Below are 19,078 nucleotides of genomic sequence, written 5' to 3'. Positions count from 1 at the left end.
ACATTTATAGAAGTGTAACACTTAGAGAAACGTCGAGCTATTTTGTGCAAAGACATGAAAGTTTTACTTTTTCCAGGCCAGGGTAGTAGTACTACATGGTTCAAATATTTAGATACCTTGTAGACGAACCGTGTCTCTTAGTTAACTTGTAAAATACATGAAGGTGTTAGGGCTGAGCCGCCATTTTATGTCTTGTCCTATTTGCTGCTTGAGCCATTAAGTTGTGCTCATGCACTTTATCTGTATGCATCCACTTGACCATGTGTTGTTGGGTAAAACTTCTTGCTGCAGTGATCAATGAGCAACCCTGTCAAGTTGGCCAAATAAGCAATCCATGGATGGATTCTAGCAATTGATTCATCCATCCATCCATCTCTAAGGGAAGAAGCAGAAGAATCAAAGAAGATGGCAATCTCTATGAGCAGCCTGTCACTGATATCGGAGGGATGAGGGCAACGCTGGCGGAGCCAATGGGGATCATGTTGCCTACGGTTCCTCCTCCTATGACACCGCAGCCGCTGCAACTTGCACATGTGAGCTCCTCTCTCTTCCTTTACTGGCTCTACCCCGTTGCTCTGAGCACATCCATCGAGCTATGTTACTCTGGGTTCATGGCCATCGTGCCATGGCAATGTCTGCTTATGGTTTGGACTCTGGTGCTACAGTCGTAGCATAATAATGATGTAGTGCTGGGTTTTAGAATGGCCCCTTTGGTTGGAACTTGAGCTTTTTCAGGCTGTTTAATAATGATGTAGTCCTGGCATAATATGGACAGTATTTTCCTTGTTAAGTTTGACTTTAGTTTGGTAAATAATGTAGTTCTGTTTTCTGTGTTGTGCCTTCATGCTCTTTGAATGACATCTTTGTGTGATATGTATGCATTGGCAAAGACCATAGTGATGTGGAGCATTTTCAGGTTGTTTTGTGTGTTCTGCATCTTGCAGTTCTGTGAACCAGTAGTATATCCAGGGTCTCTTAAGTGCTAGAGTTCTCTGTTCTCTTTATCATGCTTAAGTTTTCGGTCTTGTTAGGTCCATTAGTATTTGCTAATCAGCCCCTTTGGTTTGATGAACCATGAGAAGATCAATTTTGGTATGGAATTTCTTGCCTGGAAGCAAAATCATATGGTTGCATTCATCTATTTCCTGGTATTTAATTTTCATGAGCATGATAAGAACTCAGAGAAAGCAGGAGCAAGGCAGTTGTGGATCGTGTTTATAAGGAGTACCCATTTTATTATCTTGTAATCTTTCCTGGTTTCTTAAACATTCTTACTTATCCTACAACTACTTTCAGGTGCTGGCTAAGATCCTTCGCTAGGTATACCAACTCAGGACTGCAAGGCAAATCACAATCCATCAGACTACAACAACCCTCATAGCAGATGCAGCTAGCAAAGATGAGATCCAGGCGAGGGTTCCACAGCTAAAGAAGTAGCTCTTTGAAACTAATTGCGTATATGATTATGAGTAGTTGGTTGAGAGAGTTGCAAAACTTTCTGGTGGTGTGGCCATCATCAAGGTTGGAGCGACAACCGGGCCAGAGCTTGAGGACCGGCAAATGCGGATCGAGGACGCGTAGAATTCCACCTCTACGGCCATCCAGGAGGGCATTGTTTTCGATAGTGGCTTGACTTATGTGAACGTGTCTACCTATGTCCCTATGATCAAATAAACAATCGAAGACCATGATGGTTGCCTTGATGCTGACATCATTCTGAAGGTAACTTGCTTAGATATAAATCTGTTAAATGGGTTGAACTACATTGATCTCTTTCATGGCAACCAGTTGGTAGAAATTGTATTTACCAGAGAACTGACCTGATAATGGTATCTTGCACGTGTGCTTACTATTTCGTATGTAAAATGGGCAGTGTCCTTGTTAATTAGACAAATTTATTTATTTGATGTCTATTGTTGCCAAAATTGACCTAAACAAGAAGCCAATATCTTCCCTGCATGGCCTTCTATTTGAACTAGTAGATTGATTTCTGAATTGTTTGTTGTAGTGCATGGTACGTCATGCACATGTAGTCTGGCGGAAGACCAAAAAGGACAAAATGTCTAGGATATTCTTATGTTTATAACGGGCAAGCTATTGAACTTTGTATTATCCTTGTCTATACTAAGTAATTTAGAAACTGAGAGCTTCATCAAAGCTGATCCTGTATAGATTTTCAAGCCAATATATCATGGCTATGTAAGTGTTGATCTGTTCGGCCACAATTTGATTGGAGATAGAAGGAAGCGTGTAGGTTGTTCTTCATTCCTAAAAGACATAGCCGGGATGAGTGTCGCCAGCAATCTAGCTGGACATAAGCAGCCATAGAATTAGTTTTAAGTTAGTCGTTCATGTGTACAACGTTTTGTTTTTCTTGCCACAAGTAAGCACCCTGGGACAGGTGTCTAGTCCATGGACCACACTTTTTATGCTTAGAGACGAACAATAGGATCTCTGGTTTACAATTTATTGTTGATTAACAGGTAATCATTATATTTATGCTTTCGATGCAAGTAATAGCAATGTGCATCGCAACTAAAAGTTTCATATGTACTTAGAAATGTGTTTGGCTTCAATCTGGTTAAATGTTTGCAAAACTGGATCCCTTATGTGGACCAGCATGCTTCTCGCCATTACTCTGAAATAGTGTGTTATGAATTGTTTGAGATATTGATAGCGGCCTGGTGGTACATTAAAGTCCAGGGAACTATTCGTATCCGGATCTGAACTCTTTCTAGCATTGTGGTCGGCTGTAACATAATCTTGTTTTTATGCACTGCACTGTTATTCTAGTCCGATTTTGTTGTGACATGGTTTCCTCACGTAGGTACCTTGATGATTCCATCGCTGGTGGTGATCAAGTAGATACCTGATAAGGTTCTGCCCATCTAAGGAAGAAGTGGAGCTGCCCAAACCTCAAAGTACAGTCCTACTAACTCATTATAAATGTTAATGGAAATTCTTTCCATCGGTTCTCTATAATGACTGAGCTTTTGTCCCCCAACCTTCTCAGGGTTATACATGCAACAAGGAGAATCTAGGAAATTGGCAACGGGTACTTCTTTTTCTGTGCTATTTCATTTTTCCTTTGGTGATGAATTCTGTTTGGTAGCATTTTTAAACCTAACTGCATAGTTTACTTTGGTGGTGATCTACATTATCTTAGTGGTAGGCCATGGAGCTAGCTGTGTCACATGTAGGTCGTATGCTAGGTGATGCGCTGTTGTTCAACTTGTCTGATTTTCCCTTACGCGGTTTGGTTTTCTCATGCAGGTGCACAAGATTCGCCTCCTGCCCTGCTCTTCCGGTGGCTGATTCTTCTTCGACTCTGTCGTAGGCGTCAAGTCTCTCCTCTGCTCCCTCATGCCTGTGTGCCCATGGCCATCGAGTTGTGCCAAGTCGATTGGGATGCCTGCATTGAGCCACTCATTATGCTGATCAGCAGCATCTAGCATAACTGTGTGCCACGCAAGAAGATGCATGTGGAGCATTCTGTGGACAGTGGGAACTTGCTGGCCCCCACATACCTCCTTGACCATGGTGCTGATATCAGTCAGGAAGGGGAAGAAGGGGCCACTGTTCCCAGCTGCAAAAATGGTACTAGTAACTGCCACCAACACTTTATTCTAAAACACTTGATGCTCTCTGTAATATACATGCTCTGGGTATCCCCAAAAATTACCTCGATTACGAGGATTACATGTGAATAGGCATCCTCAAAATCTTGCTCGGCCCTCTTTGCTTTTCTTGTAAGTGGTGATAATTTGGTATAAATCAAACCATAGTCTTCTGTTACACTGTCACACAGTTCACATGTCCATTAGCCTGTTCATGTTTGTTACTTCTACTATATTTTTGTGGGTCTTTGTCAAGGACCATGTTTCCCTATTTGCTGCTTGCTTTAAGTTATGTCTAGAGCTGTTGTAGCCTACATTGTTGTTGTGCTCTTATATATACTCATTCCTGCCACTTCACCCTGTTGTGTTTTGCTGCAGTGATGAGCAATGTGGTGAAGCAACAACCCAACTCCAAGGTGGGGCGCGCCCTATGATAGCGAAATGATGGCAAAGGTGAATGGGTCCTGGTGAACATCCCATGATTGATGCTGCTTTGAGGAGCATGGTGCTGTCTGGCACAAGTTTGGCCAGCGAAGCAGTTTTGCCTGCTCCGAGGATCACTCCGACGCCTCCCGTTCTGCCCCTCCAGTGGTTGCTTCCTCTTCGGTTCCAGCATAGGTAAGCCACTGGTTCCTCTCCTTTGCTCTCTCCCTCATGCTCTATGTGCCGACAACGACCGAGCCGTGGTTAATGAAATGAATAAAGGCCGTATACATATCTTTTTTGTAGTACCTTAAAGCTTGGATCTTTTTTGTCGTACTGTCAATAAATCCATTTTCTCTCAACCAATCAGAGCTTGTTTCAGTGTGACTGACATATTGCTTTTCTTGCATGCTACAACTTCCAGTTAACCAAGACCTTGACTACTTCTCAGCCTTTGTGTGTTTGTTGCAAACTCAATCCACTAATGCAATAACATCATTCTGTTTACCGTGGGATAGTAGCCTTATGCTTCAGCAGTTATTTAGTGTCGTTGTAAACAGTTTTGGTGTTCCAGCTACAATAAGCAAGAACTACACAAGTCGTATACTAAAGTTGATGTTCCCCGGGTCTCCTTAATAAGGAATTATTATTATGATGGAGTTGTGCCACTTGCGAGAGTCATGTGTGGCTTGTTGTGGTGGATAGAAGTCATGAATCTCAGTGATGGATACATAAGTTTTACTGCAGTTAAAGTGAATATGGGTAATTCGGTGATTTTCTGGTCTGATGCATGGCTCCTCAATGGCACTGTGCAGCCCCTGCTACAACTTTTTGAGGTCCCTCATCACCAACTGTCGAAGACATATGGCGCCCCTGGATGCAGTTGATCCAACCATCCGTCTCCAAGAGGAAGACGTGGAAGAATGAAAGAAGATGGCGATCTCTATGAGCTGATGTAGTTGATCCATTGATCCATCCACAACTATTCATCGGAGGAGAAGGACCTCTTCTCTTCATCAACATCAAGAGCAACCACGACCCAGCACTCAAACACAGGTACCCCCTTATTCATCCCCACCAAATCTTAATCTATTATACCATTACCACCAAGACTAGGAGTGGGAGGTGCATACATATATCATTCAGAATTAGGATGACCATGCATTTGTTGGTACGATTGATGCTTTGTTTTGTCATTTCTAGTAGTATGATCCTCAAATGAAGTGGCAATGGGATAAGCAGGTAGTGTAAAGTAGTATGTCTTGACCTTGACATAAAGAAGTTGATTTCTTACATTTTATTCAGCCTGAAAGAATCCTTGATGTGCTCTTTTTTTCTACTTTTTTGTTGCACAGGAGCAACTGGTTGGATGCCGGAAGAAGCAAAGATATCACTGCTGAAGCAGCACCTTCAAAGATCCAGAAGAGACGGCCTTAGAAGACTATTGATCACTGCTTTGGAAGCAGTTCCCCAAGCGCTGGACTATCATCGTCCTCTGCTTGCTTCTTCTCCTTCCTGCTCTGCAACATGGACCTTGTGAGTTCCTTTGTTCCCCGGACCTACTTATCTGGTTACTACAGTAATCATTGAGTGCTGATGATTTAATAACAGAATTCTGCCAAGTGAACATGAGTATCCAGATGAGTATTGTTGTGTAAACTGCATCAGTGGATTGGTGTCTATCATTGTTTGCCTCCTGCCTGCAAGGCTTGAGGCTCGTGTCAAATCCTACAAATTGGGTGCCTGCCCTTCCTGCTACACAAATATCTTTTCTTTAACACTTCTTACATCCATGGATTACTTCAGTACAAAAAAATTGGAGGATAGAAACAAGCTTTCTTGTGATGCTTGAAAAATAATAAATTGGCTAAAACACTAGAACACTCGATTGACATGTCATTTAAGGTCTTATTAGGACCAAGGATTAGTCAAGTTTTCTCTTGTTTCATATATGTATCTCCAAACGCCAATTTTTCTCACATTCTAACTGAAAGAAGGTCGCATTTTATCTCCACACATATGGCTTGTTCTGCTGAAATGATGCCCTTGTAGCAAGGACATCGGCTACTCTATGTGGAGTTATGTTTTACCTGATGTCTCGTGTGGAATCATTCATGGTGCCCAAGATGGTGTCCTATTGGTTACTTGCCAAGCCAGTGCCTTTTGTCATTTCTAAATTAGATACTATCCACATAGTGAGGGCAGGCCTGGCGCAGTGGTGAAGTCCTCCCCACTTGTGCCAAGAGGTCCTGGGTTCGAACCAGCCTCTCTGCATTGCACTTTGCAGGGGTAAGACTAGGTTCCTATAATCCCTCCCCAGACCCCACCTTGTGTGGGAGCTTCTATGCACTGGGTCTGTCCTTTTATACTATCCACATAGTCAAAGTCATGTTTGCCGTACAACATCGGCTACAATCATTCTGGTAATTTCCTGGCTTTCTTATCTCTGTGACATATCTTTTGAGCTATGGCCCCTCTTCATGCCGGCCATGGAGCCATGGTTGATTCTGTGATGTGAATTGTCATGCTTTTAGCAATGATAATATTTTCCCTACTATTGGTTGTCTTTCGGTTTGCTCCCGGAGTCAACATGATGCTCATGTTTTATAGCAACTAATCTTATTGAACAGGTTGGTCCTGGCGTTCACCCTTGGCGTGCATGTAGACCTATGAATCTCGTCGGTGCGACTTGGTGGCCGCCCTCGTGGTCTCCGGCGATGGTTGTTGGGCGCCATGCGTGCAAGGTTGAAGGCTTGGTTTGGTGCACGTCGCCTCTACTACGACGCCTTAGCGCGGCGTTGCTTTGCGGCCTTGGCTGGTAAGTTCCTAGTTTTCCTAGCTCCCCGCCTTTGTTTCACTTGCCCCTTTCCTGAAGATATATCGATCACATGCCATGATGTATCAAAGGTTCAGACTTGATACTTTTGTGAAACTGAATTTGTATTGTTTTTCACATTGTTCAACATGGATTCGCACCATAGAGATCGTGTCTATTCCTAAATCATACTCCCTCCGTCCGGAATCACTTGTCGCTCAAATGGATGTATATAGCACTAGATACATCCGTTTGAGCGACAAGCAATTTCTGGATGGAGGTAGTAGAGCCTAGCACTTGCTATTTGGTCGGTTTGATTGTATGAAGTACTACTACTGCGTTCAGTCATTCATGAATGGTAGTTTTACTGTTGTTTTACACGAGTTTGAAGCACTAACTGTTCAATGGACTTCTGTTGATGTGTTGAGTGTATTCATACTAATACTACATTCAGTGATGATAGTTTTACGTTATCGTTGCATGGAGAAGAAGCGCTGATTGTTTTTTCTCTGGAATTTTATTTGTGTGTTCAGTTGCGACGAGTACAAAGTGGTTGGTGCAGTGGCTACGGATAAGATCAAAATCCTGGGAGCACTACTTTGTCGCCACCCAGGATTCTGATCTCAGGGTGAGGCTACGGGAGGTATGAAGAATGGCCATGCTTTTATATTCAACACAAGGAAGGTTTGTCTTGGTCTTGGTGTGACCATTCATTCAACCTGAAGAATGACAACACATGGAACGACCAACTGTGAGAAGTGGAAGCTTATTTAGTTTGTGGTGGCGTTGGGTTAGCTTGTTAGCTGTGTTTGGCTTTTGTTGAGGAAATGATTTGGTTGGATGATGATATGGGACCTTTCATCCAGTCCAGTGTAATGACTTGACTTGGGAGTGCATGAATGAATTTTGCAACGAAGGATGCGGTGATTTTGATTCTCCGCCAACGCGTTATGCTGCTGAATTTGGACGACTTGTCCAAATTTTGGCCTTGTTTGTAACCAAAGAAAAACTTTTGGGTCTTCTGCTTCAAAATTTTGGCCTTGATTGTAACAAAACCAAAATTTTGGCCTTGTCAGTAATGAAAAAGACGCTGAAATGGCTCGCTTGCTCTACATGGTGCGATAAACTTTTTTTTCTTTTTGTCATTTTCATTTCTTTTTACTCTAATGTTACTTATTTTTGCCATACCCTTCGGAGTCATCCAGTTCTTGGATGTATTTCATGATAAAATGTTTTTGGATGTATTTCGTGATAGCCTCGCTGCAACTTCTTTGGATTACAGTCATCAAGTTCTTGGATGTATTTCATAATAAAATGGTGATTTGCTAGTGGTCTTTGGAATATATGCTCATGCAAGGCTTGCCGTCGGGAGTACGAAATAGCCCGGAGGGTGGTTACTACATGTATGAATTCTGCAGCAGGGAGAACATCCATAAGCACAAAGATCCACCGTTTAGCAACTCGGGATCTGGTATGGGCACTCCACTTGGCAACTATTCCACCTTCTTCATCAACAAAGAAGAATTGAGTATCTGGTATGGGCACTCCACTTGGCAATTGCCAAGCTTGGGGGAGTGCCCCGATATCGTATCACCATCACTTTTATCTTTACCGTTTTTTTTAGTTCGATCCTTTTGGCAATATCTTTATCTAGTAGAATAAAAGTTCTTAGTATGATCTAGTTGTGAGTTTTGCTTTATTATCCTTCTATGTAATCGAGTCAGTGAGCTATATAATAAAGATTAGTGTTGAGTCAAGGGCTTGATTATTTTGCCATGATCCTAAGTGAATAAAAGAAAAGAGAAAGAAATAAAAAGAAACAAAGAGATCATGTGACTCTTATGGAGAGTAATGATTTCAGATAGAAAGAGTATGATGAATAAAAGTTATTGAGGGTTGACAAACATAGTTTTGGTCATCGTTGCAATTAATAGGAAGTAATAAAGAAAGAGAGGTCTTCACATATAAATATACTATCTTGGACATCTTTTATGATTGTGAGCACTCATTAAAATATGACATGCTAAAGAGTTGACACTGGACAAGAAAGACATCGTAATGGGTTATGTTTTCTTACATCTGAGATAAAGAGGGGGGAGGAAAGGGGGGCGCCCCCTCCTTGTCCAATTCGTACTAGAGGGAGAGGGGGCACGTGGCCTGCCCTGGCCGCCCATCCTCTTCTCCACTAAGGCCCAACAGGCCCATTACACTCCCCGGAGGGTTCCGGTAATCCCCCGGTACTCCGGTATTTGTCCGAACTTGTCCAAAACCCTTTCGAAGTCCAAACATAGTCATCCAATATATCGATCTTTATGTCTCAACCATTTAGAGACTCCTAGTCATGTCCGTGATCATATCCGGGACCCCGAACTATCTTCGATACATCAAAAACACATAAACTCATAATATCGATCGTCACCGAACGTTAAGCGTGCGGTGGAATTAGGGTTTTGGCTCCGTTTCTGATCGTTTGGGGGTACGTGGATATATATATAGGAGGAAGGAGTACGTCGGTGGAGCAACAGGGGCCCCACGAGGGTGGAGGGCGCGCCTGGTGGGGTAGGCGCGCCCCCCTACCTCGTGGCCTCCTCTCTTGTTTCTTGACGTAGGGTCCAAGTCTCCCGGGTCTTGTTCGTTGAGAAAATCACGTTCCCGAAGGTTTCATTCCGTTTGGAATCCGTTTGATAATCCTTTTCTTTGAAACCCTAAAACAGGCAAAAAACAACAATTCTGGGCTGGGCCTCCGGTTAATTGGTTGGTCCAAAAAATAATATAAAATTGGATAATAAAGCCCAATAATGTCCAAAACAGTAGATAATATAGCATGGAGCAATCAAAAATTATAGATACGTTGGAGACGTATCAGTCATCAACTTTGCTCTGCCAGGTGTTCATAACATTTGGCGTTGCTTCTGCAGCGTGTTTATCACTTAGCGGTGCTTCCAGGGTGTAATTCTTCTGTGCAGCAATGAGGATAATCCTCAAGTTACGGACCCAGTCCGTGTAGTTTCTACCATCATCTTTCAACTTAGCTTTCTCTAGGAACACATTAAAATTCAACGAAACAACAACACGGGCCATCTATCTACAACAACATAGACATGCAAAATACTATCAGGTACTAAGTTTATGATAAATTAAAGTTCAATTAATCAAATTATTTAAGAACTTCCACTTAGATAGACATCTCTCTAATCATCTAAGTGATCACGTGATCCATATCAACTAAACCATGTCCGATCATCACGTGAGATGGAGTAGTTTTTAATGGTGAACATAACTATGTTCATCATATCTACTATACGATTCACGCTCGACCTTTCGGTCTCCAGTGTTTCGAGGCCATATCTGCATATGCTAGGCTCGTCAGGTTTAACATGAGTATTCTGCTTGTGCAAAACTGGCTTGCACTCATTGTATGTGAACGTAGAGCTTATCACACCCGATCATCACGTGGTGTCTCGGCACGATGAACTGTAGCAACGGTGCATACTCAGGGAGAACACTTGTACCTTGAAATTTAGTGAGAGATCATCTTATAATGCTACCGTCGTACTAAGAAAAATAAGATGCATTAAGGATAAACATCACATGCAATCAATATAAGTGATATGATATAGCCATTATCATCTTGTGCCTTTGATCTCCATCTCCAAAGCACCGTCATGATCACCATCGTCACCGGCTTGACACCTTGATCTCCATCGAAGCATCATTGTCGTCTCGCCAACTATTGCTTCTACGACTATCGTTGTCGCTTAGTGATAAAGTAAAGCAATTACATGGCGATTGCATTTCATACAATAAAGCGACAACCATATGGCTCCTACCAGTTGCCGATAACTGTGTTACAAAACATGATCATCTCATACAATAAAATTTAGCATCATGTCTTGACCATATCACATCACAACATGCCCTGCAAAAACAAGTTAGACGTCCTCTACTTTGTTGTTGCAAGTTTTACGTGGCTGCTACGGGCTGAGCAAGAATCGTTCTTACCTACGCAAAAACCACAACGTGGTATAGTGATTGCTTTTTGATCTTCAGAAAGAACCCTGTTTATTGAATCCAATTCAACTAAAGCTGGAGAAACAGACACCCACTAGCCACCTGTGTGCGAAGCACGTCGGTAGAACCAGTCTCGCGTAAGCGTATGCGTAATGTCGATTTGGGCCGCTTCATCCAACAATGCCGCTGAATCAAGAATCAACTAGTGACGGCAAGCAATATGTATATACTCACGCCCACAACTCCTTTGTGTTCTACTCGTGCATATAACATCTACGTATAAACCTGGCTCTGATACCACTATAGGGGAACACAGTAATTTCAAAAAAATTCCTATGCATACGCAAGATCATGGTGATGCATAGCACCGAGAGGGGAGAGTATCGTCTACGTACCCTAGTAGACCGTAAGCGGAAGTGTTATGACAACACGGTTGATGTAGTCGTACGTCTTTACGATCGACCGATCTAGTACCGAAGATATGACACCTCCGCGATCTGCACACGTTCGGCTCGGTGACGTCCCATGAACTCACGATCCAGTAGAGCTTCGAGGGAGAGCTTCGTCAGCACGACGGCGTGATGACAATGATGATGTTTCTACCGGAACAGGGCTTCGCCTAAGCACCGCTACGATATTACCGAGGTGGATTATGGTGGAAGGGGGCACCGCACACGGCTAAAGATCAATGATCAACTTGTGTGTCCATGGGGTGCCCCCTCCCCCGTATATAAAGGAGTGGAGGAGGGGGAGGGGCCGACCTCTCTATGCGCGCCCCAAGGGAGTCCTACTCCCACCGGGAGTACGATTCCCCCTTCCCTTTGTTGGTTCTAGGAGAGAAGGAAGGAGGAGGAAGAAGGAAGGAAAGGGGGGGCGCCCCCCTCCCAATTCGGATTGGGCTTGAGGGGGTGCCCCCTCCTTTGCTTCTTTTCCCTCTCTTCCACTAAGGCCCAATAAGGCCCATATACCTTCCGGGGGGTTCCGGTAACCTCCCGATGCTCCGGTAAACTCCCGATTTCACCCGGAATCATTCCGATGTCCAAACATAGGCTCCCAATATATCGATCTTTACGTCTCGACCATTTCGAGACTCATTGTCATGTCCGTATTCAAATCCGGGACTCCGAACTACCTTCGGTACATCAAAACACATAAACTCGTAATACCGATCGTCACCGAGCGTTAAGCTTGCGGACCCTATGGGTTCGAGAACTATGTAGACATGATCAAGACATGTCTTCGGTCAATAACCAATAGCGGAACCTGTATGTTCATATTGGTTCCTACATATTTTACGAAGATCTTTATCGGTTAAACCACATAACGATATACGTTGTTCCCTTTGTCACCGGTATGTTACTTGTCTGAGATTCGATCATCGGTATCTCAATACCTAGTTCAATCTCGTTACCGGCAAGTCTCTTTACTCGTTCTGTAATGTTACATCCCGTAACTAACTCATTAGCTACATTTCTTGCAAGGCTTATAGTGATGTACATTACCGAGAGGGCCCAGAGATACCTCTCCGACAATCGGAGTGACAAATCCTAATCTTGATCCTTGCCAACTCAACAAACACCATCGGAGACACCTGTAGAGCTCCTTTATAATCACCCAGTTACATTGTGACGTTTGGTAGCACACAAAGTGTTCCTCTGGTATTCGGGAGTTGCATGATCTCATTGTCATATGAACATGTATAGTTATGGAGAAAGCAATAGCAACAAACTAAACGATCATCGTGCTAAGCTAACAGATGAGTCAAGTCAATCACATCATTCTCTAATGATGTGATCCCGTTAATCAAATGACAACTCATGTCTGTGGTTAGGAAACATAACCATCATTGATTCAACGGGCTAGTCAAGTAGAGGCAAACTAGGGACACTCTGTTTGTCTATGTATTCACACATGTACTAAGTTTCCGGTTAATACAATTCTAGCATGAATAATTAACATTTATCATGATATAAGGAAATATAAATAACAACTTTATTATTGCCTCTAGGGCATATTTCCTTCATCTTTTTCATGTGTCCAAGAACAAAAATCCTCTATGTGTTTGGTGCATAAAGTATTGAGAAGATCGTTTCAACATCCGTGGGCAAAACGTTCTCCTGAATTGCCACATGGTTCCAGCTTGTGTCAGCTAAAATTAGCTCTTTAACAACCTACGGTGAGTTTGGAACTCTGCACAAGACCGACCGCATGTTGTGAGGATGTGGTAGCCAATTATGCTGCCAGATGTTGGTCGTCAGACCATCACCAATGCGTCAAATTAATCCTTACACTAAGGTATAATGACTATCTAGGATCGACCTCCGGACTGGGGAAGGAGATGAACCCAATTCAGCATGCAAAAATTCGGATGCAGGAAAATACTTAGCTTTGAGAATCCGAGCACTTAGAGAGTTTGGCTCCATAAGGATTCACCATGCTTGTCTGGCTAAAAGTGAGAGATTGAACAACTCAATATCCCTAAAGCCAAGTCCACCACATTGCTTTGGTCTAGTCATCATACTCCATGAAACCCAACTTGGTTTTCTTTTGCTCTCTTTAGTCCCCCACCAAAATTTTCGTATCAACGAGTTCAGATGCTCGCATAGGCCGCGAGGTAGTTTAAAGCATGACATAGAAAACACAGGGACAACCTGAGCCACAGACTTAATCAGAACTTCTTTCCCTTCAACTAACAAGATCTTTTCCATCCACCCTTTCACTTTGTTCCGGACTCGGTCTTTGAGGAACTTGAAATCACCAGTTTTACTATTTCCCACATCAAAAGGCGTCCCCCTCTTAGATAAATATTCATTTTTGGTATTGAGAGCATTCTTTTACATCTGTTGTCAGGTTATTTGGGGATCCCTTGGTAGAGAAGACTGATGATTGGTTAATTCTTCGCCCAGAAGCATTGCAATAAGATTCCAATAGGGAGGAAAACTCATTAACTTCATCAACACTAGCTTTCACAAACAGCAGACTATCATTCACAAAGAGCAAGTGGCTTACTGGCGGGACTACCGGAGCAACTTGAATACCACTGAGGTGCAATGATTCATTTGTTATTTTTAGGAGGCACAAAAGGCCCTCCACCAGAAGCAAAAATAGATATGAGAATAGCCCCCCCCCCCCACGTTCGGATCCCTCGAGATGGTGCAAATTCTTCAAGCTTGCTGGACAAAAAATTTGACTGAGCTTACCATTCGCATAATTAAGGCCACATAGGCGGGGGCAAACCCCATCTTGAGCATAATAGCTTCCAGGTACTCTCATTCAACTCTGTCATAAGCTTTCATCATATCCGGCTTCACGACATAAAATCTATTTTTTGTGCTTTGTTCCTCTTCATGAAGTGTATGCATTAATAAGCAAAGATTATGTTATCAATGATCAGCCTGCCTGGAACAAATGTGGGTTGCTCTTCGGAAATGATTTCGGGTAGGATTTTATTTCAATCTATTAGATAGAATCTTCGAAGCAATCTTGTAAAGCAAGTTACATAGACTTATAGGCCTGAATTGAGTCAACTTGGTTGGGTCTTTTACCTTGGGATGAGGACAAGAATTGTCTCATTAATTACCTCAGCGCTCTCCTCTCCTCGGAGAATGCGCAAAACCACCCGTGACTTCATTAACGCACAACTCCCAGTGCCATTGGAAGAAGTGGGCAGGCTGGCTATCGGGGTTGGGGCTTTCGTTGGGTACATTTGGAAGAAGGTCGTCTTAATCTCCTCGGCGGTATATGGTGCTGTCAAATTCATGTTCATTTCAGGCGTCATCCTAGTTGGTACTGTGTTCAATACATTGGGAGAGTTGCTATACGTACGATCAAATTCGATACGATCTTTGTACGATAAGACTCAACTGGTGTGGTGGGCCTAGACCTTAGGAAACGGGCCTATCTCTTGTCGTACAAGTCGTATGAGAAATTGATGGTATGTGAGGTAGTTTCGATACATTGGACATCCCCGACGTGCCCTCGGCTGCAAATAGGTTCTTGTAGAACGAAGTACTGTCCATCAACACACTGCAAACTCTTATTCGTACGGCTTGGACTCGGTTTCTTCAGGATCGTGAGTTTCTCGTATTCGTGTACGGCTTGGACACCACCACAGGCAATCCAGATTCCAGCCTTTGCCTCGGGCGCAATTTTTGCCGGGTGCGTGTTACGCGGCCAATATATGTTGGCCTTGATGTTGGCACGGATTCATCATCAACAGCAACAACACGTTAGAGGGAGGGACGCCGCCGGCGTACGTATTGCATGGCATCGTCGTCTTTGTCGCCGCCCAGGCCCAAGGGCTCACAGGCCATGGCGCCTGCGCCAGCAGCAGCACGTGCACCAAACTTGTTAGAGTTGTGTCAAATATTATTATATAAGGTAGGTTACAGTTGGACTTGTAGTTGTATTGTGTTTAGATAGGATATGGAGTCGTGTCCTAGTAGGACACTTATATCCTAGGCCTCTCATATATAGCGGGGGTAGACACACGATGTAACCTATGCCAACATAATAGCACAGGCACGCGGGGGAGCCGGCGACGTGTGCCGGCGCCCGAGCGGCCGGGGTGCGGTATTGTGACGGTGTCACGGGGAGGAGCGCTCGTAGTCAGGCCCCGGGGATGTAGCCATGATAGTGAACCTCGTTAACAAATCTCGGTGTCATGCTTGTGTGATTGCTTGGTCCTCGGTAGATCGACGATGGCCTCGGATTTATTCTAACAAGTGGTATCATGAGCAAGGTTCAATGTTCGAGATTGCGGAATCTTTGATCTAGAGGAAGCGACGAAGACCGGCGGATGGTCACGGTGAACGTGCGGGTTCGCACGATTTCAGGAGGACCTCGGCAACGTTCGGAGATCGTCAGGTGAAAAGCAATTAGGACGCACGAGGCGGATGCGTTTGTCAGGCGGCGATTGCAGCGGCAGCATGCTAGATGCGGATCTCGGCGGAATCGTGCTGAAGCTGAACTTCTCGGCGTCTTGTTGTTGGCGAGATGCGATGTTGGCTGGCGGCACGTGCGGACTCCCTTGCCAGGGTGTGTACACCGAACGCTCGATGCCCAGGCATGCGGCAAGTCCGCGGTTCAGGTGCAGGCGTGACCGACGCACTAAAGGACGTGAGGCCTAGTCGCGGGCGGGCGGGCAAGGCATGAGGCACAATGGCCTATGGCTGCGAGGCCCAGGCCGGGCTGTTTGGGAGCCGCGTGATGCAAGACACCGCGTGGGAAGCCGGCTGCGAGCAAATTGGTCTGACAGGAGCAGGGCAATCGGGAGGCAAAAGCAGCAGCAGGCGACGTCTCGGCGAGATGCAGTAGCAAGCGGCGGCGGCGGCGGAATCATATAGCGTCGAGATCGGTGCGTGCACCAGCCAAGACTGCGTGTTCAAGTCCAAGACGACCACGCGGAGGTGCCAGGTGCGTGCGTGCTGACCGAGCAGATCAGCGCTGGATCAAACGGTGGCCCATCAGGGGTGCAGCGTGGTGGCCCAGTTGGGCCGCTCGGAGCAACACGTGCGTGGGGGGCATAGGGTGCGCTGGAAACTGAGAGCTGCAGGCGCTTGCGTATAGAGGACGCGAGATTTGTTTGTGAAAAAAAGGAGCCCGATGTGAGTCGTTGCATGTGATTGGAGTTCTGGAAGGCAAAGCTCAATTAAGTTCTTGGGAGGAGCGTAGTGCAGCAATTGGAATTAAAGAAATAATAGGTTGCTAGAGACTCGCGTCAGTTTTGCATGGAAGTTGTTTCTTTCATCAAGTTTGCTGCTAATTGCACTCGGGGACTGTACATGGGAGTTAGCCAGAGAATCATTATCAAAGGCAATGACAATATACGGAGGGTGACGTGCGTATAAGGCTCGGAGGAGTCTGGAGTGCGTCGTGACAAGGATCATGCACACACAGGGCGTCAAGGCAATGCACAGATGTGCGAGGTGGACACGACGCAGGGTGGAGCATGACTGCAGCCGGATAATTTCGGCTGGGTCAGACTGACAGTCTAATGGACTGACATGGATGTCGGTCAAAGCAGAAGACGGCGGTGTTTTCAGCGACGACGACATAGGAGCGTGATGCTGATGGTGGCCGACTTCTGGGGCGTGGAAACACGTGGTGCAGGCTTGAGGGCTTGTGCGGTTTCGACAAGACTAAGGCGCGGGGCTGATTCAAGGCAGTGTACACATGAGAGCTTGAAGTCGACAAGGCGCGGGGTAGCAAAGGCGCAGCTACATGGAGTCATGTTGAAGGTGGAGCTGGAGTCTGATGGACGACTTCACTCTGAGCTGATGGAGGGGCTACGGCGTAAGTTAATGGAGAGTCGAAGCCTATTTCAGCGGGAAGGCGAGAGACACGTGGTTCAGACTGGGTACCAGTGGTCTGATGGAGATGTGATGCTCGGCATCGGTCGGTGATGATCGGTGGTTCGCTGCAGTAGGGGTTTGAGTGGTGTGGGTTCGCGGCCCGGGAGACTCGACCAGGACAGTAGAGGCTCGACGCGGTGATAGCGGCGAGGCGTGCGGTAAGCACGGGACACAGCGACAGGCCAGGGCACCGGTGGTCAGATATGTTGTTAGACAAAGTGTGCTGGGGTGCTGAAGCAGTGTTGACGAGTACCAGATTCAAGTTGGTGACTGGGTCTGTCGGTGCTAGTTGATGGACAGGAGTTGACCATAGAGAGTCTGAGAAAGTGGCGGAAAGTCTGAAATTGTCGAAAGCTGGGAGAGTACATGGCCGTATATTCTGCAGTGTTCAGTGCACATGGCAAAGTGCGGATGAAAATAGAAGGAGGCGGAGTGCTATAGCTATGGGACATGTCAGAGACTATCCGGAAAAAAGGATGAGACAACTGTGAATTTGACTCAAAGTGACACAGGGCGACGGTGAAATTCCTTCAACTTTCAGACAGACGGTCATGAAAGAGCGGTGATGTTGAGTTCAGGTAACTCTTATATGTGACACCCAATATGTGAGTTGTTCATTTTCACGCAGATTAATGATCGGTGTGTGATTGCGTTGAACGGATACTCCGGAAGTTGGGAGCACAAAGTAGAGTAATGAGGAACTTAATTTTTACTCGAGTGTTGACTATGATGAAGACGAGAAGGGACTACAGTTGCAGGTGGAGTCACATGGAGTCTGGGAGTAGCAGCGGTGCTCATGGTGTATCTCAAGTCCAATGTACATGAAGGTTCGACGCACGGACGAATTCAAGGTGGTGAAGAATATTCGCCAAGGTGGAGTTTGTTAGAGTTGTGTCAAATATTATTGTACAAGGTAGGTTACAGTTGGACTTGTAGTTGTATTGTGTTTAGATAGGATATGGAGTCGTGTCCTAGTAGGACACTTATATCCTAGGCCTCTCATATATAGCGGGGGTAGACACACGATGTAACCTATGCCAACATAATAGCACAGGCGCGCGGGGGAGCCGACGACGTGTGCCGGCGCCCGAGCGGCCGGGGTGCGGTATTGTGACGGTGTCACGGGAAGGAGCGCTCGTAGTCAGGCCCCGGGGATGTAGCCATGATGGTGAACCTCGTTAACAAATCTTGGTGTCATGCTTGTGTGATTGCTTGGTCCTCGGTAGATCGACGATGGCCTTGGATTTATTCTAACAAAACTGGTCCGCGCTCCCAATCGACATCATGCACAAAGTCGTCGGTCGCCTCCCTACGGGCAAGGACCGTCTCCGCGTCGGCGCCATATGCCGCCAGTGGCGCGCCGCCGTGCGGCGGCGGCAGCTATGGCATGGCAACGGGCCGGTGGCGTACCTCGCCCTCGTGAACGGGATCATGTTTAGCTTCCCGGACGCCAAGCCCGCACCGCCAGCCAAAGGTTGCGCGCATGCGCATTACTGCGGTGCGTGTGGCGATCGGCTTCTGTTTGCCGACAAAGACTACTTCTGCTACCGCTTGACGAGCCCTTTCACCGGAAGGACGACGGCTCTCCCCAGCCTGGCCTACATCCTCGACGAGACGATGGGTCCGGACATGTCCGTGCATAAGCTGCTGGTGTGCCCGGACGGCCTGATCGCCGCGATCATCGGCCGCGAGCACTTCGCCAAGGGCGCGCTCTGCACGCTCGAGTTCTTCTCCTGGTCTCTTGGCGCGGACGACGAGTGACGGTGGTATGAGGACATGGTCTACTACGAGGGGAGGCTCTACGCGATCACCAACAGCGGGTAGCTCCTCGCGTTCGACGTCAGCTATGAGAAGACGGG

General features: G+C 45.7%; 1 protein-coding gene and 1 long non-coding RNA gene across 2 annotated transcripts in view; both read left to right on the top strand.

Moving 5' to 3' along the window:
* The window catches only part of LOC123086860 (uncharacterized), a 34,538-nt gene that overhangs the window by 6,282 nt on the left and 9,178 nt on the right, over positions 1-19,078 (top strand). The gene's annotated exons all lie outside the window — the stretch shown is intronic.
* LOC123086859 (ruBisCO large subunit-binding protein subunit alpha, chloroplastic-like) lies at positions 1,357-7,967 on the top strand (the record flags this gene model as incomplete). The annotated part of the gene is given in 9 exon segments (XM_044508675.1): positions 1,357-1,722; positions 2,828-2,921; positions 3,014-3,055; positions 3,274-3,597; positions 3,996-4,235; positions 4,856-5,096; positions 5,396-5,576; positions 6,671-6,858; positions 7,389-7,967. A coding segment is annotated over 1 exon segment (81 nt), but the record flags the coding sequence as incomplete, so codon positions are not given.

This window comes from Triticum aestivum, chromosome 4A, assembly GCF_018294505.1.
Source record: "Triticum aestivum cultivar Chinese Spring chromosome 4A, IWGSC CS RefSeq v2.1, whole genome shotgun sequence".
In the NCBI taxonomy this organism is placed as follows: Eukaryota; Viridiplantae; Streptophyta; class Magnoliopsida; order Poales; family Poaceae; genus Triticum; species Triticum aestivum.
Note: the sequence above shows the minus strand (reverse complement) of the source record. Positions and strands in the feature narration are given on the sequence as shown.